At 36.1% G+C, this 26,965-nt stretch overlaps 1 protein-coding gene across 1 annotated transcript in view; it reads right to left on the bottom strand.

Moving 5' to 3' along the window:
* CCDC73 (coiled-coil domain containing 73) overlaps positions 1–26,965 on the bottom strand; it is a 48,939-nt gene that overhangs the window by 9,416 nt on the left and 12,558 nt on the right. The window contains 10 exon segments of the mRNA XM_058025455.1: positions 445–480; positions 3,258–3,389; positions 4,904–5,014; positions 9,565–9,669; positions 12,157–12,216; positions 12,574–12,702; positions 18,125–18,204; positions 19,624–19,759; positions 24,938–24,976; positions 26,750–26,824. Coding sequence (XP_057881438.1) covers positions 445–480; positions 3,258–3,389; positions 4,904–5,014; positions 9,565–9,669; positions 12,157–12,216; positions 12,574–12,702; positions 18,125–18,204; positions 19,624–19,759; positions 24,938–24,976; positions 26,750–26,824 — 903 coding nt within the window.

Genomic DNA, 26,965 nt, shown 5'->3' with positions numbered 1-26,965 from the left:
AGAGTTTCCTGCAGCTCACAGGAACACCCTGAGGCTCCCAGCTTTCCTGGTTTGGGGGAGGGAGGAGTCATGGTAAATAGAGGAGGGTCCTAAAATTATTTTCCTCCACCCTCAGTTTGAAGTGTTAGTTGAAATTTCTCTTTTCCTCATGTTTTATCATTATTTTCCCTGTCACACTTGGAAATTATATATATTGCACATCTTCTTTTCTAGGTTTTTAATTAAAATTGCTTCTTTTGTCAATATAGCCCTGGCATCACACTTTCAAGCTTATTGAATACAAATAGTAGAAAATTCCTTTTTCTTTCCTGAAATCTGTAATTAGCTTACAATCTGTTGTTTCCAGGAGCTCTTTTTTTCAGACAGTAACACCAAGCACCACTCCATAATTGTGTACATTAGTCTTTTCTACAGAAGTAAGACAGCCACTGCAGTGGAACTTACCACATTTGTGGGTGTGGGCTGAGCTGGGGACTACATCTGAAACAAACAGGATGAAGTGTTCATAGAAAGGCAGAAAGATTTCATGTTTCCTTTCCAGGTTTTCAGATGGGTTGAAGAAACCTACTTTTCAATAAATTCAAATAGCTCTTTTCAATAAATTCAATTCGGCCCTTTAAAAATAGGTCCAAGATGGACAAACTAAAATACCTAAATAACAAAACTTTTAAACTTGGATTTTAATTTTTTGCCTGTGATTTAGTAAAATCTAACTAAGAAACACATATATCCCTAAATATCCTTTTCCCTCAAAAGACTATTTCATAGTATGCAATTCAAACCCTTCTGAAAACCAGATCTCTCTGTACATATACCCACAAAAAATTCCAGCAAGCCATTGGTGGGTGTACCCCTATTCTCTAATGGTACACAGATGAATTACAAATTATATCAAACTAAATGTGAAGCATGGTAAGGTTAAACTAAATTGCAATCCAAGTCTGTAATGAGGTCTGACATTGTACCTTTCTTTTAAAAATGTCTTTTGTTTAATTACTTTTCCACAGGTGATCAGTGTGAAGAAGTTTAAGTACATTTTGAATTTCATGCCCCACAAATAACCACAGGGATTTCAGATTGCACTGGGTGTAAAAATAAGTATAAGCATATTTCCTTAGAACACTTGGAACCACAGTCAAGATCTAAATCCAAGGCAACACCTTTCCCTTTTATGTGTCACTAGAGGCTGACTCATTAGTGATACAAGGTGAAATTCCACAAATCAGGATAACCAATATGATCTGCTGCAGCTTCAGTTTCTTGGCACTGTTCCACTCAGACCAACCTGCCCAGCTTTAGAAATCTAATGATTGTACAACACAAAGTGGTGTGGCAATTTGCCATAAGATAGTGTAAGATGTATATTTGGAAGACATCTGACTTCTTTTGCATTTATGAGCATATGCTTTAAGCTTTTCTGCTTTCAGACCCATGAGGCTATCTTAGTAAGCACCAGTACTGTTTATCATGAATGCCTAATCACTTTGATTCTGCATCCTAAACAAAATCAATATTCCATTTCCATTCAAGGAAACTGTGATTATTAAGATACACCATTTGCATCATTCCTTGTAGAGTTCAGCTTTGGAACAAGAAGTAATCCTTTCAAATCTCATTTCCCTTGCATTATTAAGCCCAGACCACAGCCATGTGTATGTGTATGTTAGCTATAAACATACTTATGTACATGCATTGAGAAGACATTGATTTTACATTCTTCCAAATCCTAAAATGTCACAGACATCTTTTCATAAAATCTTTTCTTTAAGATTTTTCCCCTTCTGAGAAGCTGTGGCCTCAGCAACAAGATGTAAGCAATGGTTATCTGCTGCTGTGCAATGCAACAGGTGGATCTGTGATTGGTGTCGGGTGGATGTTTGGATTTACTGACCCCTCACGGCAGAGCTGGCTCTCACTCTGTGCTGAGACACAGACCTTTGTTTATTCATTCCTTTTCTATTCTTAGCTTAGCTAGCCTTCTGAGAACTTTCCTTCTATTCTTTGTAGTATAGTCATAATGTAATATATATCATAAAATAATAAATCAAGCCTTCTGATCATGAGGTCAACATTCTTGTCTCTCTCTTCACCCTGAAGACCCTTGCAAGCCCTGTAACACTAAAATATTTTTAGTGCTTGCCATTTTACTGACAATTATGGACTAGTTCTACAATAGTTAGCTCTTTTTACAATCCTAGTATCCTTCTATTTTCTTAACACTCCAAACAAGATTGTATACATGGAAAACTAGTTTTCCGTTCTTTGAAGATAGATCATTACTTGCTTGTTAAAGTTAATGGAAAATACTCAACTGAACAACAGAACACACTCAATGCACAGGGAAGCTTTCTTATGGTTTCTGACTCTGCCCAATTTTTTCAATTCTACAGAAGACTGGAATACAAATTTGCAATCCAGTTTGATCCTGGGATAACACAGAGCTGCAGGGGATATAACATGGATCTGTGGTATCTGTATGTACAGCTGCAGGGACCATGGGATATAACAGAGCTGCTATGTGTTCCTCCTTTTGTTCCAAAAGCCCATCTTTGTGTGCTTAACCACTTGTTCACTTCCCATATGTGCCCTGCACCTAGAGCTGAACATGGATTTGGCTCAGCCAACAATCCAAGCTCAATTCTGGCTCAGCCTGCACTGCATAAGTCTTTTACCTCCTGCACTCACCACCTGATGAGCTTGCTGTGCCTTTGATGGCTCCTAAATGTGCAACGTGACATAAAGGTTGGTGTTTCTTAAACTAAAACTGAAGCACTTAGATAACCTGAGTACAGATAAAAACAACCTTCTGATCTGTCCCGTGTTTCAGATTTTAGAGGAGCTGAAATCAGTTCCTCTGAGTAGAGGTGGATCTACTTCCACACCTCCAGGGAACTTAGATATATATGAAGCCAATTGGATCTGCCCCAGTATTTGAGAAATACCCACGGAAAGTATGTCTGTGGAATAGAGTTCAGTAAAGATAGGTGGCTTAAGTTAACTGCTGTCTGTTAGGTAAAAATTTATGAATGCAGTAGTGTCTCAGGTTTCTGTGATATAAGCACCTCTCTGATGAAAGGAGAACATTCTCTGGGTACAGTAAGTTTCAGTGATACTTAAATACCATTGTCATATAAATTTTTAGGCTGAGCCATGTCAAAGAAGAATGAGTGGACATGACAGACAAGATTAGAAAAACTGTCATATCTTCAGTTCTCTGGCATTTTACAAGACACACTGCAGCTAGTAAAGACACTTACCTGCAGATTTTCCACTTGCTCAGAATGCTGATTTCCTGGAGGAGGATGATAACCTTCAAGATGTCTATGAAGTCCTTTAAGGGAATTCAGCTCATTTTTAATAGTGTGTATTTCTCTTCTCATGTTTTCCTCCTGTAATAATTGCAGTACACAGAGCACACAAACACTTTACTGCATGTTCCAATGGGTAAACCAGCATTTTTCAAAGGCATGAACAGCTTAGCAAATGAAACTTCATCCTTAAAAGAAAGTATGCTAAGGAATTTCCTAGTACAAAGTAATTGAGCTCTTTCATTCAACCAAAATTTTAACCACATTTCCATTACAGATTATAGCTTTTATTAACTGGTTTGGGAATTTTTTTTTCACCATTTACTACCTGTAGCCATACTCCAAAAAAGTGAGATTTGTATTCGTAGCTTTCTTCCTTTTTGGCTCAAAGATAAATGAAATATTCAACATTCATTCTCTACCTACATTGTCAAGAAACCACAACAGCAAATAATTTGCTTAGTCCTTTACTTCTGTAAATAGCCTCAAGTATCCAATCCTCCTTCAGAAAATATGTAACAATTAAATTTTTGTATTTAGAACTAACTGAATGGCCCAAACTACAATTTGTAAAAAGAACTGAAGGACAATTTTACAGAAATACTTTCACTTAATTTACAAAGATTTCTGGATTTCTGGACTAGTGTTAACTTTATCCTTGATTATTTACTTTAGGAGACAAAATTTCTAGTTAGCCATGGCAGAAATATGAAAAGGAATAACAATTATCTTGCACAGAACAGATGCAAAGATTCCTGAGAAATAAGCAGGGCAAATTCCCACGTCTGTAGAGGAAATGATGGTATAAAATTCTCCAAGGAATCAGGGAAATCAGATCTTCTCTATTCTTCTCTTCTTCTACTTTGTGGTCTCATGGTTGCAGTCATCCCCACAGTGGCTGCACTCAAAGGAGTGAGCCTTAGGCAACAGGATTACAAGGACAACTTTGCATTATTTCCCTACAGTTTCCCTGGAAATCTATCTACCAAAATCAAAACCTTTCTGGCAGCAAGTGCCAAGCACATAGAAATAAAAAAGACAGACCATTAAACAAATACTGCTAAGAGTCTGGTTTCCACACATTAAGCAGAGCTTTCTTATTGAAGTGGTATTAATCTTTCCTACATCCAAACATGCATTTATTATTGCAGACAATTTTTACAGATACAATGTTTTGCTAATTGTTTTGGATTAAATAATTGCCAAAGTATTCTTGAAAAGCAATGAGGTAATAGAAAAAATGTCAAATATAGAAGACAAACTATTGTTTAGGTGTCCACAGAGGGGAATTCACTAGGGGGACATAGCAGACACACCTTTTCTTATCCCCTTTCACCCTCAGTCCCCACTGAAGAATTCCTTTCAAATCAGAGCTGCAGGAAGAGCACTGACCTTTTGGAGCACAGAAGTCAACATAAATTTACCTTGAAAAAATATTCATTTCTAGAACTATCTGTATCACTGGAGAAGAAATTAGTTGTTTTTATATCGCATTATTTCTGCAGTACTTTCTTGGCTTTTAGGGATTACCTGAAATGCTTGATAACTATTCCAAAAAACTTTTAATACTAAAGCATTTATTTTAATAAACCTACATCATTTTTCCAAGTTCTTAGTGCCTTCTCATGCTCATTCTGAAGATTAAGGAACTTTTCTTCATTTTCTTTTGCCTTCTCCCTTTGCAGCTCATTATCTCTTTCAAGGGCCTGCAATAAAATTAATTATCCAAAAAATAATCAATACCACATTAATGAATTTTGATGTGTTTTATGTTGCTTGGACCTTTGCTTCTAACATGCTGCAAGTGCCATACAGATCAGTGATAATGTGCTATCTCAACAATAATTTTCATAAATTAACAGAAAGGTGCTTATAGTTTAGCTAACAGGAAACAGGGGGAGGTTATGAAAAAAGAAATGGCTATAAAAGGGTATAAAAACACTTGCCATTATTCAGTTTCACTGCATAAGTTTTAATGTGCTGAAAAAGTAATATAAAGTCCAGAGATGAGAGGTATGAAATGTAGCATAATCCAGAGTCACTATATTTAAAGAAAAAACTGCTGCACACTGATAGGAAAAAAAAAATTTTTATAATCAGTTTTTCTGTCCTAAATTGTTTATTAACCTCTCTTATAAACTACACAATCTTTACATTCTAAAACATATCTACTGCAACATGAAGTATATATCTGATTATGCTTTAATTTATTTTTATTAGGTCACTGAAATAGGAGTGCATTGAAATAACAGTAATATTTAGTTTTATACCACCATAACTGTACTTGCAAGAGTTTTGGGTTAACTCTTTCAGCTTTCCTGTGCTAAATTAAAGGAGTCTTGTGTAAATCAGCAGCAACTTCACACACATATCAGGTACTCTTGGAATTTTTATCCTATCATATTTTTATAGCAAACAATATGGAAGGTAAGAGTCCCTGCATTCCATTACCTGCTAAATAGATGACACAAATATATTTCATAATGTAAGCATAACTTTAATGTATGAGCTGTATGACCAGCTACATATTTATGATTCTGTTGAGCTTCTTTAAATGCCACTTGAAAAATGTTATGGAGGCAATGCTCCAAACCAATTCCTTTTTACTAAATCTTTTAACCAAAGATGAGTCCACTTTTTGATTCACTTAGCACCAATTTTAAAATTGTTAATATTAATTTATGTTAATTTGCTATGTTAATTTAGCTACACTACTAATAAAATTATATTTTATAGGTACTAAACTAGGAAAATTCAAACTACCCTGCACTTTTGTACACATGGGAAAATTGTGCTTGAGAATATAATGGATCTTCTTTGACAGATTATGTATTTCCAAAAATGGGACAATTCAGCAATACATTGTCTGAATAATCCCACTCTGATGTAGCATCTTTCATCCAGCTGTATAAAACGGAAATTCAAGACCTACTGTCTTTGATGAAGCTACTCTTAACTCCAAGGATGCTTTTACTTGCACCTGAAATGCAACCTCCTTGGTGATGGATGATTATAGTTATTCACAGCATAGCTCTTAGGGCAAAATCTCAGAAGTAGCAGATGTATGGAACTGATCACATGTTAAAGCCAGTTGTACACACAGGGGAATACCTGAATTCCTTGCATTCTCAAGTATTCTGTCATCTGTTTAAGAAATTTTTTTTATAAGTTATATATTCAGCTCCCTATTAAAAAAAAAAAGCAGAAATGCAAAATAAGAAGCCAGCATTGTATCATTCCTTGGAACATCATGGCAATGACTGCAAAAATGCCAAACAAGAAGCTAATATTGTCTCATTTCTTAGGAATATCATGGTAATTGTATCAAACTGAAAAACAAGTCTATTTACATCAATTTATCAGTTTTTTATCCCTGTATATAAGCATAACCAAGGCATGCCTTGTAGCATCCATTTCATCTAAAGTATTTATGCCTGAAGTTACCTTTGAGGACTGCACTGAAGCTTTGATGACCAGCAGTGGTTTCTGCTGTAGTTAGAACAATTGAAAACAGTAACAACTTCCCAATGTCTAATACAAACAGACCCAAATCAGAGCAGGCTCTCATCAGAATTAGCATAATTGCAAACAGAAATCAATTTTTGGCCTGCACAGGCTGCAAAAGAGAGACTTGTCCTCCATCTATACCTTAACAAGAAGAAAACAAGCCATACTTGTACACATTTATGTGCAGTCTTCAAAGAGAAGATTCACAGATACCATTTACTGTTTTAGCTGGAGCTTTAAGGCATACTATAAACTTTATCTGAGAGGGGAAACAATGGCTCAGAAATGCTATCAGAAAAAAGCACTTTAAAATACACTTGCTATTCAATAGTCCTGACACAAAGGACTAAAGGGCTCCTGTATTATGCCAGTAAGGTTATATATATATTAATTATCTCCAGCCTCTGTTTTAATCTAAAAAGCAATTCCAATTGTCTTAAAAAATGAAAAGCACATTACCTTCTTTCTTTAACAAAAAACAGGATTATATGAATAGCAAGTAATCCTGCTTCACTGGGCCCAATATACAAATAACAGAAGCTACAGAAAAATCATGCTACTTTAGACAATTCTACAGCCAGAGTGTTGTGCAGTTAATCTTTGTTAAAATGTTGCTTTAACTCTTAGGGAGGCTTTAGCCACTTTCTGATGGAGAACATACATCACCTTCAACCTTACTTGTTTCACCAAAATACAGAAGTCCTAATGTGGCAGAAGGCAAACCATTCACACCTGTTAAGAGTAAAGTCTTAAGGGAAGTGCATTATTTCAAATTAGCATAGAAGCATTTATTTAGAAACAGGAGTATATATCCACACTGGAAGTTCCATTTGAAATTACTGAACTCCTAGTTCAAAACCTTGGCTTCGAAGAGTGGAACAGTTGTGGTTATGTCCAGGCAAACAGTAGATAATAATTTTTAATAGTCCTATCAGTGGTTGTACCTGAATGGTACATCTGATGGGAATGGATATGACCTTAACCTTCAGTGCACTGACTGCTATTGAAATGAGGAATCTGAACAGTTCTGAGCTTTTACATGCTGAAAGAGTGTCCTAAAGTGACTTTATGATGCTTGCATCCCCAGTCATCTGTTCTGTTTACACTGGATAGTAAGTTCTGCACCTTCAAGACTGATTCTGAGAGCAAAGGGGGAGAGAAGCAGCACACAGGTTGTCTGCAGAAACTGCACTTGCTCCCCTGCATCCTTCTCACCCACTTGCAACCCTGCTTAATGAGAATTTCAGACTTTCTGTGCTGGCAGGCACTGACCCCCAAGGGAACACTGCATTTGACCTGAGGCTGTCGAGAAGGCTTCCAAAATTGAGTGACAGAACTGGGATTGAGGGTGTGGAGTTTGAATAGAAGTGTGTAATGTCACAGGCTAGAAAACTTATAGTTTAAGATTTTAGAATATAGTAATATATATAAAGGAAGATGGAGGTTTTAGGGTGCAGGTTGGTCCTCCTTCTTCACCTTCTCCTTGGGTTTGGGTGGTTTTGTGTAATTGGAAAAAAAGTTCACAATGTGGGCTATGAATGGTTGGTTATTGGGTCAAAAGTAAAAATAATTTAGGTGTCATTTCTTAATTGGACAGTTTATCCTTAAAAGGCCTTGTAGAGAGGGAGATGCAGCTCCATTTTTAGTTTGTTAGAGTGAAGTGCTGTAGAACTCACAGTTTGTGAGACTGTAGAATAAGAACCCATAAACATCTGAGTCCCAATAAGAAATACCATCTTACACATTTAATCATGACCTTGGCAGAAAAAGGAAACAAAGAATCCACACCCACTGTGTTGCCTGCAGCACAGACAGCAGAACAGAACTCTCCTTTGCTTTTAATTAGTTGGGGTTTTTAGTTAGCTGAGGCCAGTAGATTTTTGGAACTGTTCAGTCCAATGACACCAAGTCCATCGTTCAGGACACCCCAAGCTACACTGTGGACACCAGACCCGACCCCGGAGAGACTGAGAAAAGCTGAAGACACACCCCCAAAAGGGACTCTGAATTACAGAAAGACTTTCTGAATTTGCCATCTCTTCAAAACAATGAGAAGTTTCACTGTTTAATATTATTCATTTTTTCATGTTTGTGAGTACTTTGCTTGTTAAATAAACAATTTTTTTCCACTTTTCTCATAGGAAATTGATGTCTCCTGAACTGGTGGGAGGAGAGGCCACTTAAAGTTGCTTCTAAAGGGACCACCTCAAAAGTTTCCTCCCAAAATTTTCCCTAAACCAAGACAAAGAGGAACTGAGGAGTGCTGCAACTCCACACTCTCCAGCGTGACTACTTCCCACCTCTAGCATAAATATGATGCCAGAAAACACAGCAAGAAAGGGCTAAAGAAAATGCTCTTTCTTAGCCCTCTGCTTTAATAGAACTGAGGACAAGGTCCAGCTATGAATGAAGATCTGAAATTTGAAATGTTGCCCAGAAATGTGTACCTATATGAAAATTACAAGAAACAAAAGTCATAAAATAATTTGATTTCGGTATTTGAAAGCAACCCTGTTCTGGTTTTGCCCTCTAGAAATGGCTGCTGAGAATGGCAACCATGATTTACTTTGGGGAGAGAAGAGGGAAAGCACAGCCTGTGCTTCAAGGCTCGTGCTGACAGTTAAGGAGCTGAGGGAGCAATGGAAGTGAGGTCAAAAGTTCTGAAAGGCACACAGATGTCTTTAACAGCCCTGGACTTTAAAAATACATAACAGATAGTAACAGCTTGTCTAATTGAGAAAAATCTGACCTGATAGTCTTCTTTCAGTGCTTTTAATTCACTTTCCATTCTAACATTCGTTTGGGTTATTCGCTGAAGCAGCTCCTGCACGCACTGTAGAGAGCTGAGAATTTCCTTATTAATACAAACAGAATAAATATAATGAGTAAGATTTTGTTTCTGGAGTTTAAACATTAGATAATTTATGTCTTTTGTATTAATTTTTTTTTTAAATTCTGTCAGTGTTTACAAATTCATGTCTGTAAGAAGAGGTACTTCAGCCTCAACTTTGGGGAAAACTTGTAGGGAGAAATCAGAACACCGCCCATTTTTCTGACCTTTTACCTTGGAGAAGTTAACATTACTATAAACTATTATAACATTCTTTTTCAGAAAATTTTCCTACAGTTAAAATGAAATCCACCCAATCTTTATACATTCTTCTGTGCAAATCTGGATAAAATATATCAAATCCAGGCCTACTGTGATTTCTTTTCAGGACAAACAGAATAAATTTATCTTACCATATCACAGGTTAGAAAAATATGGAAAATCCAAAAGAAATTATTCCATAAATTGATCACTCTAACATGAAATTATTCTGTATCTCCTGAATTAAATCCTAATAGATGTGAACCACCACCCATCAGCTTTTCATCATATAGTGCAGCTATATCATATTTTACTGTCAGGGTCTAAACTTTGGTGTTACCTTTCTCAAGACTGTATTGTTACTTCATGAAGGGGAAATTGTAAAAAAAGAGACACCCAAAGTGAGCTGATCTGAGTTGATGAAGATGCCATGAGTGCTGCCATGAAGTGCTGCTGGAAACTAAGTCATTTTTTATTGAACACTAGAAAACACATTTCCAAGGTTTGAAAGATGGAGTGAATGACCCAGACAAGGCAATCATCACCCCCTCAAGACCACTTACAGAGTTACTAAAATACATGCACAGGAAAAACCCTGAGTTTCAGGCAGAAAGAAATCTTAGATGTGCTCAGTTGCTTCAAAATACATTGAGAGAGAAACATATTATTACAACAAAGTACTTTGACATACTTGTAAAGTGCTTTCAAATTGTACTAGTTCTGGTTCTACTGGATACAAAGATACAGCTATCTAATAAAAATAAAACCAATATTTTAGTATACTCTCACTCCTTTTCAAGCATGTATAAACAGTATTTTTTCCACTGAAGCTTAATTTATTTTTAGTTCAATTTTACATCCAGAAGACTGAACTGCAGAGCTGTGGAATGGTTTGGCCAGTGTCATCCAACAGGTCAGTAGTAGAGTTGGCCACATCTTTTAAATCTAGGACAGTTTTCTCTCCAATAGACCAGCCTGCTTCTCTCATAGACTTTAGTACAAATCAGCTGTAATGTAGATGGTATTTCTAGCCTAAATCCAAGAACCACTGAAGCCAACATTTCAGTTAATCAAGGTGAATTATGAGTGCTCCACAACACAGAAATCCATGTCTCCAAACCCAAGCACTTGGAGGAAACATGAAGCTCATCTCTTCGTGAGAGCCCTCTCCAGACTACACCAAATCCCTCCATAAGTTCAAACTAAGCTACCAAGCAAAACTTAGCAATTCACACAGAACAGGAGAGAGATGCTAACCAGAATCCTTCTCTTAGATAACACAGCAAATATGCTCCACAAATTATGCTCCATTCATCTCCACAGAAATCCTTTTAGTGCATTCAGGCCTGGGAGAGTAATGAGGCCTGAGTTACGTCTCTCATTTTTTTCCATGCGTTTATTGGCAAGTATTTTTTAAAAGCAAGCTCAAAATGCAAGCAGTCTTTTATAAATTGGAAGAGTGCTGCTGGATGAGTGCTCTATGGGCATGGCAGCAAGATACTGCTTTTGTCCCTCCCTGGCACCAAGAATGATACACTTCTCTGACCTGTTCCTGAGTGAAAGTTCTGCAACTGTTCAAGAAAAGGAAAAAAACCAACCACCCTTTTCATGCTTAATGTTCTGTAAAGCAGTGCCTTATGTTGTTATTACAGGGAACATTTTTTTTTGTTTTTTGCTACATTTGATAATTGACTCCATAGCCTTTTTTTAAAAAGGATTTTTCTGGAATATACCTGAGTCAGCAAGAGAAGACACTCCTAACTCTGTTCAGGGATGTAAAGGCGTGGCTTAATAGTCTAAATGGAACATCATTTCCTTTGTGCACCATTGACACACTATTCCCATTTTAGCTGGTTTCAATACCAGCAATGTTAGAATAAATTGTAGGTAACCAGAAAGCAGAACAGCATGTTATTTACTGCTTATTAATACTGAACCCACATGTAGGTAAGTGTTTCATGGGAATACCAAATTTCTCCCATCTGAATTCAAAGACAAAATGTAAGACTCAGAATAAAGTGTCAAACAATGGACTTTGTTCTGGTAATACTACTTCTAAAAACTGAAGATACCAGTTTTTAGAGCAGTAAGATACCACGTAGGCCAGTATTAAACATTTCTGAAGTGTAAAAAGTGAAATTAGCTGGGTTTTTTTAGCTTAGTATAATAAGAAACCTAAGTGTGAAATATAGCGCCTACATTCTTAAATTTTTAAGATTTTTAAATAGTGAAGCTGTATTATCAACTCACCAGCTTTTCTTCTTTGATGTGAGTGTTTTCTTCTTGAACTTTTTCACTGACTGCCGTCTCCTACAAAAAAGAAAAGGGCATGAAGAACAGTAAAAGGCATTTAAAACAACTGTCTATTTTCTTTAACAATATTGTTTTAATGTGATATAGTGAATCATCATGAGGTTATTTAAAGAAATGGAATTATTTTTTAATGTCTCCTTACCCATTTTTTTACTACAAAATTATATCGATATTCATAGCACATTTATTTCCCTAGAAAAGGCTATAGTGGAAACAGTTTAATTATAATGTATATGCAATATAGTAGAAAGGAATCACTAATCTGTATCCCTCAGAGATCACTGCCAGGAGGTTTGCTGAATGAAGAACAGAAAATATTCACCAAAACTTTAATTTGTTTAAAATCCAAAATACCATTCTGATTTTCTGTTGCAGTTCTTGAAACTGTTTTTCCTTCACTGCAAGATTGATGTTTTCTTCTCCCACCCTGTACTGAGAGGTGACCTTGGACCTTATCAAGTCTGCAGTTACTTTCTTTAGTTCCTTAACACAGGAAACACGTATAAATAGTTCATCCAGCATAGGCATTGCAATTCAAAACAGAGACAAATCTTTTAAACTATCATGCCCCATTTTGAAACAATGTATGGAAAAAACAGAATAAATTACAGGTACTGAAATGTGTAAGACTGACTTACTAAACTTCAAACTTGTCACACGTGACTAAAAGTTTATTTTCACAGGTAAAATGTTATTGTGCCAATTTTAATCTCTTTGAAGTATTTACTTAATAATTTTATTCCTTCCACTTCCAAGACGTATATTAGAAGTGGAAATTGAGTTGGTATTGGTAAAACCAATGGGTTTTATGGCTTCTTTACCCATATATACAATAGGAATTACTTTTGTAACTACGGTGTACATTCTTGGGAATGAGGAGGAAAAAAAGGGAGAACACTGATTATCTGGTAAAAACAGGAACTGGCTATAAATTTGGAGGATCTTTGCTCTTCCTGAAACATTAATTACTTAATCTCAAGAGAATGCTAAATTAATTTTATATTAGAAGCTTCTACAACATGATGCCTTTGATTTTATAGTCTTTATCCTCTTTTAAATATCCTGTGGCTTTTTTTTTTTTTTTTTTTTTGGTGTCTGTTTTGTAACCAGTTTATTCAGATCTCCTAGTGCAGCAAATAAACAGCAAAGGCTTTGATCTCATTAAATTACAACTTATAGTTCCTGGAGCCATAAATATTGTGCCCTGCTCTCCCCCTCCCCTCCCATCCTGGTGCAAGGTAGTCTGGTTAATATCGCTCTCTCCTTGAGCACTCTGACGTTTACTCAGACAAATAGCAGAGGTTATGAATGCTGCTCACAGATAGCATCAAGAATTCTCCATGATGCCATAGTGGTGAACCAAGCATTCAGAGTGGTCATAGTTTTATCTAACAACAAAGTTTGGTCTGTTTAACTTTTCTTCACAAAACTGGAATTTCGGTTATCACACACAGAATTATCACAAGCTGGTGGTTTAACTGTTCTGGACAAAATCATAGAACAGTACAAAAGAAGAAAAAAAGATTACATTGCAACTGAAATTCACAAAGTTTTATGGAAAATACAAGTAGAGGTAGCACTTTTAAATAAATCATTTTTTTGCTAGAGGCTTTATTTCTCACGTATTTTAGCCATAAATTTGAAATGATCTAGCAAGTCCTGAGTGTAACTGCAGAATCAATTAGAGAACTGAAAGCCAGCAATGCTTTACAATTATTCTATTCTGAAAGCTAGTTAGGTTTTCCCCATCTCTGGCAATGCAGACATATCTCAGCTGTACTGCTTTTCCTAGAATGAACCATGCAAGGTTCCTGCTCTAAGTGGCAGAAGGTGCCAGCAGCTCCAACTTTGTGCAAGAGCAAAGGTGCACCGTGGCAGCCAGCACAGAGCAGCAGATGAACAGGACAGAGAGCCCAGCTCACAGCCTGGGTGCCACAGCAGGTGCAAAAGCCTGCTATGGATCTGATGCCAGCTGTTTCCCAATAGTCAGGCTTTACAGTGTGCAGAAAAACCTTATTTTGTCATGGGGAAAGCACAAGTCATGCCCTTGAGGCAGAAAAGATTATTGTATTTTCTTCTTTGTAATGGCAAGTACAACCCATCTGGAAGCAAATCCAAATATGCTAATACAAAGCTGTAGGCAGAAAAACCAAAACAAACAACCAGAACACAACACAAACTCCCAAAAAAACTCCACAAATGAAATCACCTAAACTAATAGCAAAGATTTACATGGTGAGCAAAATCACAAGGTTTGTAGCTGCAAAAAGAATTTTAAAAATTATTTTCTACCTACATACATGTGTTTTCTTGTACCCTGAAATTAATTACAATGTAACCCCAAAGTCTTTGCCTTTTTTTTTTTTTTTTTTTTTTCTAGTAGCTTTGTCTCATTATTAAAATCACAAGTAGTATCCAAAAATCTAGAAAGTATGCTGAATGTGAAAAATAATTTTATCAGGTCTGGGGTGTGCTGAGAATGAGAAGTCTTTAAACCCATTCCCTTGAGCTGTTGCTAGTAACCAATGCTTAAGGATATGGCTGGAAAAACATTTCATGCCAGTGTAAGTCAAGAGTGTCCCAAAATCCCAGTCCTGCTCCTTAAACCTGCTTTACTTCTCCAAGTTGGTCTAAGCTAAAACTTCCACTTTTTTGGTTGGGGTGGTTTTTTTGGGCTTTAGGGTTTGTGGCTTTCAGTTGAGCTTTTTTTTTAATAATAAAATCTAGGTTTTTTTCAATACAAAATATTAATTCTACTCTCCCTTGAGCCCATATAAATACATGTCCCAGCATAAAGAAATGGTGTGGGACTGGAAAAGCAGCCTGCACAGGCAGATGTAACCACTTCCCAGGACTGATACCCTATGAAAAGTTAACCTGTACTCAAAATTACAGCCATGTCTGTTGGCTCTCTTCCCAGATTGCTGCAACCTTCTTGTGCTCTTTTGGGTCTTGAGCAGTAGATTTGTTTTTTAAGCAGCAGAATGACAGAAACCTTCTTCTTGGCCAGATATCAATGCAAGAATTTTCACAGTGGTTGAAAAGAATCCTACCACACTGAATATCAAAATGTTCAGATCCGAAAACAAATGTTACTGAAAGGAAATTTTGCCACAGTCCATTACATTACAATTTAGTAACTGGATTTGAAGCAGGCAATTCCAAGAGAAAATTACAATCTCTCTAAATAATATTTCTTTCCTGAAATCCCAGAAGAGTAAAACTGTGCATAACAGATCTCATTTTCACTTAATTTTTCAGCTGTACATATTTAACACCTTCATAATACATTTGCAATTTCATTAAAATTGGAGATTAGTTTATTTTTACCTATAAATGTTAAATAGCATTCACTAACTTCACATTCCCATTAAGAACAAATGTGTGAGATCATGCAGGTCTGAGTGAAAGTAATGGCTGTGATAAGAGCTGACAACAAAATTAAGATTTTAGTACCATGGATAGTCATTCCCATTCCAGCACTGAGGCTACAGAGGAAAGAAGTTTGAACCCAGAAGTTGTCAGAGCTGTTAGAGGTCAGTCAAGTCTCCAAGGCAGATAAAACCAGCTTCAGAAGTTGTCCCAAATTGTGCTGTTGATATCATTACTTCTTTCAGCTATGTAGCAAGTGAAAACAGCCTGGTAATCCCTTTTCAAAATTCTTCTAAATATCCCAGTTCAGATTGTTCAGAAAAGAATGGTCAAATAGATAAAACCAGTAAGAAATTCAGAAATAAATACAATAAGGGCATTTCCTGCTGAACTGAGGAAGCTGGATTAAGTTTCAGTTGGCCCCCTATTTCTGCTTATCTAACAGAATTTTATTTAAAATTCATAACTCTTCATGACCTTAAGAATCAAGAGTAGAGCTAAAAAAAGAGTGGATCAAATAATATGTTTGACTGCTGGAGTACATAAATCTCAATATCTCTCTCACACCTATGTTACTCACGAATTTCATAACGTAAAATTTTCTTAAACATTTATGTTTTCTTACCTCTCAAATTACTTACCCTCAGAGAATGCTAAGTAATTAATTATTCTTGGTTTCTCACCAAAGAGACAAATCCAATTTACTGTGATGCTGTAATATTTCTAAAACGCCTCACTTTTTTATTTACAATATACTACAATAAAGATATGTTGCATTTTAGATGAAATGTTTCTGTCACATGCTCCTGTTTCTGTCACATGCAAATTATGTCCCTTTTTTTTAAAGGAATTGCACAGTTGGAGTGTACACAATGCACAGACAAAGCTGCTCTCAGATCTTCAGAGTTATGATGATATCAGCTCTGAACAAACATGGCTTTCCTACAGAGGAAAGTTATCCCCAGTGACACCTTCCAATATTTTTCTGTTTCTCTTCCATCCATCAAATATTCCAGATAAACATGTACAGTTTTTATATATAACCTATCATTTGAATTATGTAGCTAAATAAACATTTTTAAATTCTGTAAGACCTCATTATGATATAGAAATTAATTTGAGAATTTTCCCAGTGTTCTGCTTCATTGTAACTGTGGATTTCAGCCTGCTTTTCTGATGGTAAGAGTTCTCAAATCTTTGATCACTTCAAAACTTGATCATTTTGACACTGAGGTTTGGCATGTTACATTCTAGTATGTAAAAAATCCAAATTGAATTCCTGATTAATTTTTACTGTGGCAATATCTCCATGTAATAAATATGAAAATTAAGTAAAGCACTAAAGAAGGTAAGAATGAAATAAATTTTTAAAAATCTCAAAATGTCTATATTTCAAGATAAACTTAAAGTTTGGCTTTTAGTGGAATCATACTCCAAAGAACCTTAACAATAAGAGGCTACATGCTCTTAAGAAGAAAAGAAACAACAGTAGATTCAGGGAGAATTTTCAAGTACTTTTGTACCTTCAAATCCCATTTTTCAAACAAAGGCAAACAGGTAAGCATCAGTTTTTCAATCAATATAACACAAATATAAATGGTCATAGTCCCTTTTCCTCATGTACAAATTATCTTCTCCACTTGCCCTTTTTTGTTTTCAAAAACATTCACAAACTTGGCAGAGATTCCATGGTAATTCAAAGCAATCATCTGGAAACTGGGGATTAACATTAGGCCAAGTTGAGACACTCATGCTTTGATCCCTACATAAAATCATTACAGAATCTAAAGGAGAAAAAAAAATTGAAAGGAGGAAAATAAAAAGACAAGGAGATATAAAGAAGAGATATGGTGTGGAAAGATGCTGAGTTTACAGAACAATTCTGACTTTTGAATGCCCATTTGTTTTTCTCTTGTCAGCTCTTAAGAAACAACTCAAAGGGGAAAGAATGTTACTTTTCCCAGTATTACCTGTGTTCAAGAGAGCAAATCAAAAATGTACTTGGCAAAGAGGAGTTTCTGACTATTGGCAGGAGAAAAGAGCTTAGTGACAACTTCCTTGTAAACTATAACCTGATGTCTCAGCAGCCTTGTCACAAAACTCTCCCATTTGAGGGATTCAGTTACACATTTTATCCTGTGTTCAAGCCACCATGGCAACTGCTCTTCATGTTGTACCTCTACTGAACTGAAAACACCACTGCTACCTTCCTCACAGATGGAAAAGGGATGGCAGCACAGCACAGGAAGAACACAGGTTATTAATAATTAGCAGGAAACAAGGAGGATGCTGTGGAGGTAATTAAAATCTCACAGGTTACAGAAAATTCTCAGAGCAGCTCCAGTTTTAACTGAGGTGTCTGTGGAAGCTAATTTAGCCATTAATCATAGAATGAAAAACAGTTCTGCTGCTTGTCCACTACTTCTATTAATACATCAGCAGCTTTTGGAAGACCCAAAAAATCACAGAATATTCTGAGTTGGAAGGGACCCACAGGGATCATTCTCCATCCAGAAATGTGCACTGTACTTACTTCCTTCAGATTGCTTATTTCAGTCTCTTGTCTTTTATTCACAGATGCTAGTTTCTTATTGTGCTGTATGGCTTCCTGCACTTTAAAAAAAAAGTTAAAGCATGTTAACAAATAATTTCACATTTGAACAAGTATTTGATTTCTAACTTCAATATATGTGCATATAATTCATTTTAAAAAACCTAAAACTGCAAATATGATTCAACTACTTTTTCTGTGTAGTTTGATACTATATTGGAGGATTATACCAGGTGGTACCTGTTGTCTGTACCTCAAACCATGAGTTAAGACTTTTCTGTATGTTGGCCTGCCTCTTTTAACTGTAGATTAATTTTTAGTATTCTATGATGCCATTTTAGTAGGACTTTTAATCTTGGTTTTATTTTTTAAAGATTTTCTTGTAATTTTCTGATGAGTTTAGTTACTTTCAGACTAACACAGAACATAATGGGGCACAGAACAAATTAATAACTGAGTTAACAGATATACAGAGTTATGTGCACATAGGCCATGGAAGACAGAAAAAAAGCAGAGGCTAGCAGAGCAAAAAATTCTACAAATTACTTCTATTCCTGCTGAAAAGGGAGGGAATTTTCTCTCAAACTTTAAACAGGTGAAGATATCACTAGGAAATTGCTTGAAATTCCACAATGAAAAGCTGAAGATATTTACTTCCTGTACTTTTTCAGACAGCTTTATTCAATCTTTGTATTTTCATCCTGTCAGGCTCCCCTTTATCCTTTTCTGATTTCTGATTTCTCTTTTTTCACCCCTAATCTTTCTTCTTTATTTTCCTCAATATTTTCCTCAATATTTTCTGTCACCACACTTGAACACAAGAACTGCAGACACCCAGAATGTCCTCTACTTTTCAGAGATGGTCCATGGGGAATGATGGACAAGAGCCTTACAGCATCATAAGCAATTTTGCAGTTTTGAATGAGAATATGTGCTTAAAAAATTAAAATACTGATGAATGTAACAGCTATCTTCTGATACAACTTAGGAATACCCCCCCAGAACAACAAGCAGGCCAAAATTAGTAAAACTGTCTTTCAGCAAAAGTCATGTGCTCACTCTCTGCTTTGAAGTACAATCAGCAGGACATTGGTTAGCCAATAATGCTCCAGATTTAAAATTTAAAGAACTGAACACAAGTAACTTGAGGTACTGAAATACCACAAATATACATAGACTATGTTATCACTTTATTGAAACTAGATTTGAAAAAAAAAAATTGGTTTCAGGCAGAAACCTGAAAAATTTAGTGAGATTCAGTAATTGAAAAGGTTTTTTGGTGTTTTGGGGGTGTTTTTTTGGTTTGATAGTTCCTCAATATAATTCCCTGTGTGGTCACAAAGAGCACTGAGGAACCTCCCAAGATATTTGATGCTTGGCATAGAGTAGCTGCCATTTTTCTGAGTTTTCAGGTGTCTCCAACTCAGTGCTGTCAAAGCACAGCAAAAGCAAGTGCTGGAAGGTATTTAAGACATACATACCACTGTGCTCTAGCTTGCCATGAACACCTTTCACAAACCCAAAACGAGATGCAATAGTAGCATAACACCTCTCAACTTCATTCAGTTTCTTATGATGCTCTTCTTTTGCTGTTAAGTGCATCTGCAATTTTTGATCCTGTTAGGAACATAAATGAAGCACCCATTTAATGACAGTAAGCAGCTCTCCAGCTGCTTTTAAATATAACAGCATAAATGCAAAATCATTCCCAGAATCTTTCAGTTGTCTGTTTCATATCTAATGACCTTACCATCTTCACATAGCAGAAGAGAGACAAAATCATGATGATAATCAAAGGATTTGAGCATCTGAGATTTGAGTAGAGGCTGAGGGATGTGTGACAGCTCAGCCTGGAGCGGAGCTCATAAATGTGTATATTCCAGGGGAGGTGTGTGTGTGAAAGGAATAAAGAAACCACAGCCAGGCTCCTTTTAGTGACAGACTCCTTTTCACTGACACAAAGTGAAAGACAAGAAATTTCACTTACACTTGAGGGGAAAGACATTGTAAGGGTGGGCAAACATTGGAACAGATTGCACAGGCAGGCTACAGAATCTATCCAAGGAGGTACTAAAAATCAACAGCCATGGCTCTGTGACACTGGCTCCACTGACCCTGCTCTGAGCCACCCCAAGAGACTCCTGACAGCTTCACCCATTCCAGTCATGGGCTTGTAAAAAATGGCACAGCCAAGGGCAATTAGGAGAGAGTTTGTGCATTTGACACACCTAAATAAAAGAATTTCAACACACTTGCTAAAAATCACAAGTGCGTCAACTACTTCTAGAATAGAGGTGACTTGGATTTGGACTAGTGAGACTAATGCAGATTAACACCCCATGCTTCCCAGAAAAATATAAATAACCTTTCAGTGAGTAATTCTTATTTCCTCAGTGTCAACTAACTGTTCTAATATCATAAAATGTGATGAAATCATTTTGTATAGTTGTAGGCAAAGTTTCTAACTACTTTTGTAAGCATCTAACACGTCATTTTACTTCTATTCACATGTTAGCCTAAGTAATACCACAAAGAAAACCATGTGGTAATTAAGTGCAATATATTTAATGAATTTTACCAATCTCTCTCATTTTGTGGAAACTGTTCAGCAACAATTTTTTTGTTATCCTTATAACAGTAAGATTTTGTGTTCTTCTTTATAGTGTATTTTTGTTAACAGTTTTATAGATACTATTTGGTGAATTTTGAAATTAGTTTTTCTGAAGAGAATGGGGTAAGTTAATTCCTCAGAAAGGACAACGATTTGTTTAGATACCTAATCTGTTTCTAATCTACAGAGCAACACAGCAATTAAAATGAACTGGGCCAAATTCATTCCTGTGTGTAAATTCAAGTTACACCAGGATGCATCTGGCCCAGACTGTTTGGCTTTGGCAGGGCTCCATTTCCACACAGTAACAAATGCAATACATGTCCAGGCATCAGAGGATAATAAAAGCTGATGGTAATCAAATGAAATGACCACCATAAGACTAGCAAAACAGGATATACAATACAAATTTCTCATGTTTTATAAGGTATGAAATTAAACACACTACAGCAAATGGAAAGTCATAATGGAAGCACTGGTAAAGAAACACCACCACTTACAGAAATCACTGCAAGGAATGTAGGTTGAAAATGTTCTTATACTTTCTGTTTTTCCTAATCATAAATTAACTGTTGAAGATCTGTGCTTAACTAATGCTAGGAGGGGAATTTTCTAACAAAAACATTAAAAGGAAAGATTAACTTTGTTTTTCCTGGTAGTTCCCTCAGGTATATTTATTCTAAGAGATCGATGAACAGGGAGACAGCCCTAATTTGAGACTTGAACAGCTTGTGGCAAGACCTGAGGGGTTTTGTAGTTTTTAATATGGATTTTTTCTTAGTGTTATCCCAATTCCTTTCTTTAGTCAGCAAGATAGTGATAGTCTCTCCTCTCTCAAAAAGTTGAAATATGCTTTGCTACTTCATGGGGCTGGTCTGCTCCATCTACAGGAGTTTTATTAAGAGCTTAAAACTTGCCTAAATAGAATTTTTGATGGCAGGCTGCTCTCCAGGCTTAATGCACAGAGAAATAAAAGCCTGAGTATGTGATTTGTCTCCTCCCAGTGAAAAGGTTGTAAAACATTCTTCCATAGAAGCCAATCAAGAAACACCAGGAGACACTGCAGGATAGGGAGTGGATGACCCTGGAGCTGGAGTGAGACCCACAGAATCTTGGTTCTTCTTCCTTATGTCTGATACTGCAAGAACAGGAATTATTGCCCTGCCCTTCACCAGTAATAAAGATAAGCTGGGATGGGGAGTGGAATTGATTGTGGCCATATGGCTTGTTGAGGCACAATGATTTCTTGGTGGAACTAGACCCGAGAAATAGCTCAGGGTCAAGTGGGTGACTGGAGAAACACAAAGAGGGAATGGCTCATATCTCAAAGATATTCTAGAAATGGAGTCATGAGTCAGAGGTACTCAGTGAAGCAGAAGGTGGTAACTGGAAGGTGAAAGTGTCAGAGAAACAAAGATGATGTAATGGCATGGAGACCAAAGGCAAGATCACATGAAAATTATGCTAAGGGCTACCAACTGTAGATCTTCAAAATGGGAATCTTTTTTCACAACAGTTCCTCCAGTTCTCACCATTTTTCTACTTAAAAATAATTGGGTTGAATTTATACTGTATCACTGCCTCCTCACTGTGTTTCTAAACAACATAGTACGATTACAGGCAAACTCCTAAAATATGCAGAAAGGGAACAAAAACATCCTATCTTAGATTATTATGAACAAACCAACTTTTCTTTTGCAGTAATTCCTTTTTCATTCGACAACTATACCTGTATTAGAAAACTCAGTGGTGGCAGGGAAGTTCTCAGGAAACGCCTGTACTGGTGTTAAAATATCCCTGACACATTTTGGCCTGTGCCAGCAGTTCCTGGGCACAGTTCAGGTGGGAACACAGTTCCCTGTCTGCTGGGAACCATGTGGATTATCTGGATCTAAATTCCCTCTTTTTTGTGGTGGGGTTTAATCAACCTAGACCATCTGACTGCAGCTTCACTCATTGATTTCACAGACATTTAGTTTCCAATAAAAACAGTAAGAGAAGACAAGCACAGATGCCATGTGCAGAGAGTCCTGGCATTCTCCAGTGTATGGTCTGTCAGGAAACCAACACCTGACCATTTTCCTCCAGTTACTTCCTAATTCAGCAGCAGGAAAACAAATACAATACAGAGCTCACACTCAAGTGTATTGTATCAACTGAATTGGCTTTGTAGTAATCCCTCCTGACTGCATAAGTGCTACTGTCCATATGCAGGGAGGTGCAAAACAACTGCACTGCATGCAAGAATCAACACTTTAATTGGGGGGGGAGAAGACAATCATAAAGACAAACAAATAATAAACACAAAAAAATTCTCTATACTGCCTTTCAGTACAAAACAAAACCTTCCACTATTTCAAAATTATAGCATATATGGTGAGAATTATATCAGAACTACAATTTTTGCATAAACTTAACTGGACAGCATCCTAAAACATGGTGTTTATGTCAAGTATTGACATTGCATATACCATTCTAAAAGAACAGAATGAAAGGAACAAAACCAGAATAAACAGCTGCATCAGTAAGGCACACCCAGTCCCCAGCACACACAGAAGCTTCTTCACTGACTGGCAGGGTTTCTAAGGTTCTCAGATAGAAACTGAGCAGCACATCTTCTTACTCTCAAAATACACACCAGAGAATGAGTTAATCTGTCTTTAACAAAATTGAAATGGCTCTCAGATAAATGACTGGTTCAGAATTTCACCCATTTGATTTTTAAACACTTTGCCATTGGTGATGACCAAGAGTCTACATGGGCACCTACTCCTTTGATCCCTTGAATGTGCCACTTATTTCAGTGCAACTACTCAGGGAGTAAAGTTGGTAGAATTTGACCTGGTCTAAAACTGCATTCACCCACTACTACAAAAGATGACAGGAAAAATTTCACTTTTGTTTACCTTGTGGGGTATTTTGTTTTCATGATTTCGTATCAGAGCATTTTCCCTAAATAAGTCCCAACTGTACATGTTCTGTTTAGTGCTACATGCAAAAGAGGATTTCCAGCATCCTGCCCCACTCAATAGCATTTTAGATTACCATACTCTGATTCAAAGCAAATGCTTTCAAAATATTCAAATGATCAATTAATGAAAAGTTTATGAATATAAAAAATATATTTCTTTAAGCAGCATAGATGCATTTCCAGCTTAAAGGTGTTGTCGTTTAAATATTCTCACTCAGATGGAAGACTGAGCTTGTAAGTTATGAAAGAAAGATAATATGTAAAATGACCTAAATACAAGTCCAGTTATTCTGTATATTTTCAACACATTTTTAGATCAGCTGCATTTTAGGAATAAATACAAGTTAAAAGTGAAGTAAGACCAAACACATTTTATGTTGCCTTTGATCTTTAACTTGTAGCCTTATCTCCCAGGTCAGAGGGCACATTATTCAATTTCACCATATTTTGTGTTAAACCACTGTAGCGTTGAAGATGACTTTCAGTACAAATGTCATGGTACTTAAAGCTAAACTGGACTCTACTTTTTTGAGCTTCTTAATTAAAATCACAGTTTGTAATGGTCTGACAATATTATCTTTATTCTTTCCAGTTGAGCAGCAGCAGAATTTTCACAGCATTTATTCAATCAAGCCTAGCAATGTTTCTGTGGCTCACTCTTTCACTTCCTAAAACAGACAACAGGGTTCAGAGCCACTATGCTGTCACTCTGGGTAAATTTATGCCCTGTGTCAAAGGGAGTGAGAGCTGCACTGGATGAAATCTAAACTGTTCAGGGAACCTGATGTTAAGAACTAATTCTGAGGAGTAAAAAAAGGGTGAGAAGAAAACCACCAGTTTTTCTTAAGAACAAAACCAAAACTTCTAGGAATTCTCTACTACTTTTTGATATGTAATGCCAGATCCTGTCAGAATAATAAAATTACATTATTTAAATGACAATCTATTAAAAAATCTTTCATTTATAAAGAGAAAAAATGGACCAATTCTACTTTAATTCAGTGAGGAAAAAATACCACATGCTGAACAGTAGCTATCACACTATAAAAATCTAAAACCATTGCATTTGTAAGATTTTCAGATTTGAAGCTGATACCTCTTTGTGTTACTTGTAATAATTATCATTTTAAAGTCAGTTGGTAGTGGATTATACCCCAAGCATATATTTTCATTAAAGCTCTTCCTTCTTTTTGCATTTTCATTATTTTCTTACCATTTCATTCAGTTTCTTTTGTAAAGTGTATTTTGAAATCTGCAAAACAACAGAGAGTTATTCATTAAATGGTATTTACATTTTTTCTGACAAAAACCTGCATAATTAAGCATTGTTATACCAATGGCTTAATTGCATTTGTTATTAATCCATCCAATACAGTAATGGTGGTTTTGAATCACTGATGGCAAAATTTCATGTATTATTAGATTCACTTTACTTCATAATGTTACTTCAATATTTAAATTATGTAAAATCACTTTACACTGATTTGTTACTAGAGGGGTTTTGAAAAAGTGCATAAATCCTTGTGTTGTCTGACAGGCATCATGAAAACAACGTGCAAAGGGACCACAGTCTGTAAACTAGACCCTTAGAAATAAATAGAGAAGAAGATAAAGATAGAAATCAAAGTATTCCCTCAACTCCTACAGGAATAGAAGTGTGTTCCCTGTTGGAAAAAATAACAAAAATATCTTAGTAGGTATTCTAAATGGTAGCATATAAAGATATAACGTAACAATCTCACATGCTTTAATAATATAAGGCTGCCATTAGAAGATATCAACACTACTTAATACCCCACTGACAAAGTACTTTGATTTGCATACAAAAAAAACCCCAAGGTATTGTCAAAGAATTCAGAGTGTACAAATCTTATACAGAAGATATTATTTCTAGGAAAAAACTTAGAGAATAATCATTTTAAAGCAGGGTTCTGACTCTACAGAGAAGAATACAGAACTGAATTAAAAATTCTTCCCTATTGTATTCATTTCCAAACAATCTCCCTGTGAGCACATTGTGACCTCCTGCTTCCTCAAGCCACAGCAGAATTTCCTAGATCTGAACTGTACTGTGACACAGATGCTTGATCTGTGAACACTCAACATTTAAGATTATTTTTTTTTAATTTGTGGTTTGTCTTACAAAAGAAAGGCCAGTGGGATCTTTCATTACTCTTGCTGTCCACATATTACGTTCAGCAGACCATGCAGGGATGGATATTCTACATCATCTGTGCTATGCCAAGGTTTGAGCAAGGCAACAAAATCCTTACAGCTATTGCTCAGAAGGCCAGCCATGAGAATCAATTTCTTTTGCTCCTAAAATACATTCAGTGTTAAGTAAGAGACAAAAAAACCCAGTCTGCTACCAAGTAAATGTATTCCATTATAAGAGAATGTTAACAGGAACCATTACAAGTTTCAAAATCATAGTAATAATCCATTACAGCCATTTTGTTTTCAACATCAATTTTATTCCACTCAGTTGTGGGTAGAAAAATCATTAGTTCCTGGTAACACCTGAAATCTGGCAATGCATTACAATGCTACTGATCTATTTTCAATATATTTGCCTTGGTTTTAAGCAACGGATCAAGTTTAAGTACAGAAACCTCCCAGTGAAACAGAGGAAACCACTGAGCTCTGCAACAGGGAGGCCCAGGGTGAATACTTAGTTCTGTTTACGAGTCCAAAACCAGGGATTCCAGACAGGTGTGAAGCAACAAAACAAGAATGAAGGAAGAGGAAGACTGTGGAAATGAAAAGAAAGCATATTTCACACACTGTTTGGACTTTTGAGTTGTCTTCTGGAGGAAAAGAACATCAGCTGGAAGGTTAACCTAAAGCAGTAGTGACACTGAAGACTAGAACAGAAACTCAGTGTTACAAAGTGAGGTGTCCTAGGAAGATTAAGCAATAAGGCCTTAAAGATCCTCTTAAAACCAACAATTTTCTTACTAGTAAAAAACTAAAACCAAAACTCCTGCATTCAAAGAAATGCGATTTTACAAAAGCAATACTTTACCTGTAAGGCTTTTAATGTTTCCTTCAGTCCATCAATTTCTTTTTCTTTTGTTTCTACAGCAAGTTGGTATTTTCCCTTTGAACAAAAGCTGTACTTCAGGATTTGGGCAGAGTAAATGCATTTACAATAAGAATTTATCAAAAAGAATGTTACAAAAATAAAGGGTAACTCCACTACGACAGAACAATCCATTAATGAATTATTCAGCTAAATAAT

Source organism: Melospiza georgiana, chromosome 6 (assembly GCF_028018845.1).
Source record: "Melospiza georgiana isolate bMelGeo1 chromosome 6, bMelGeo1.pri, whole genome shotgun sequence".
NCBI lineage: Eukaryota > Metazoa > Chordata > Aves > Passeriformes > Passerellidae > Melospiza > Melospiza georgiana.
Note: the sequence above shows the minus strand (reverse complement) of the source record. Positions and strands in the feature narration are given on the sequence as shown.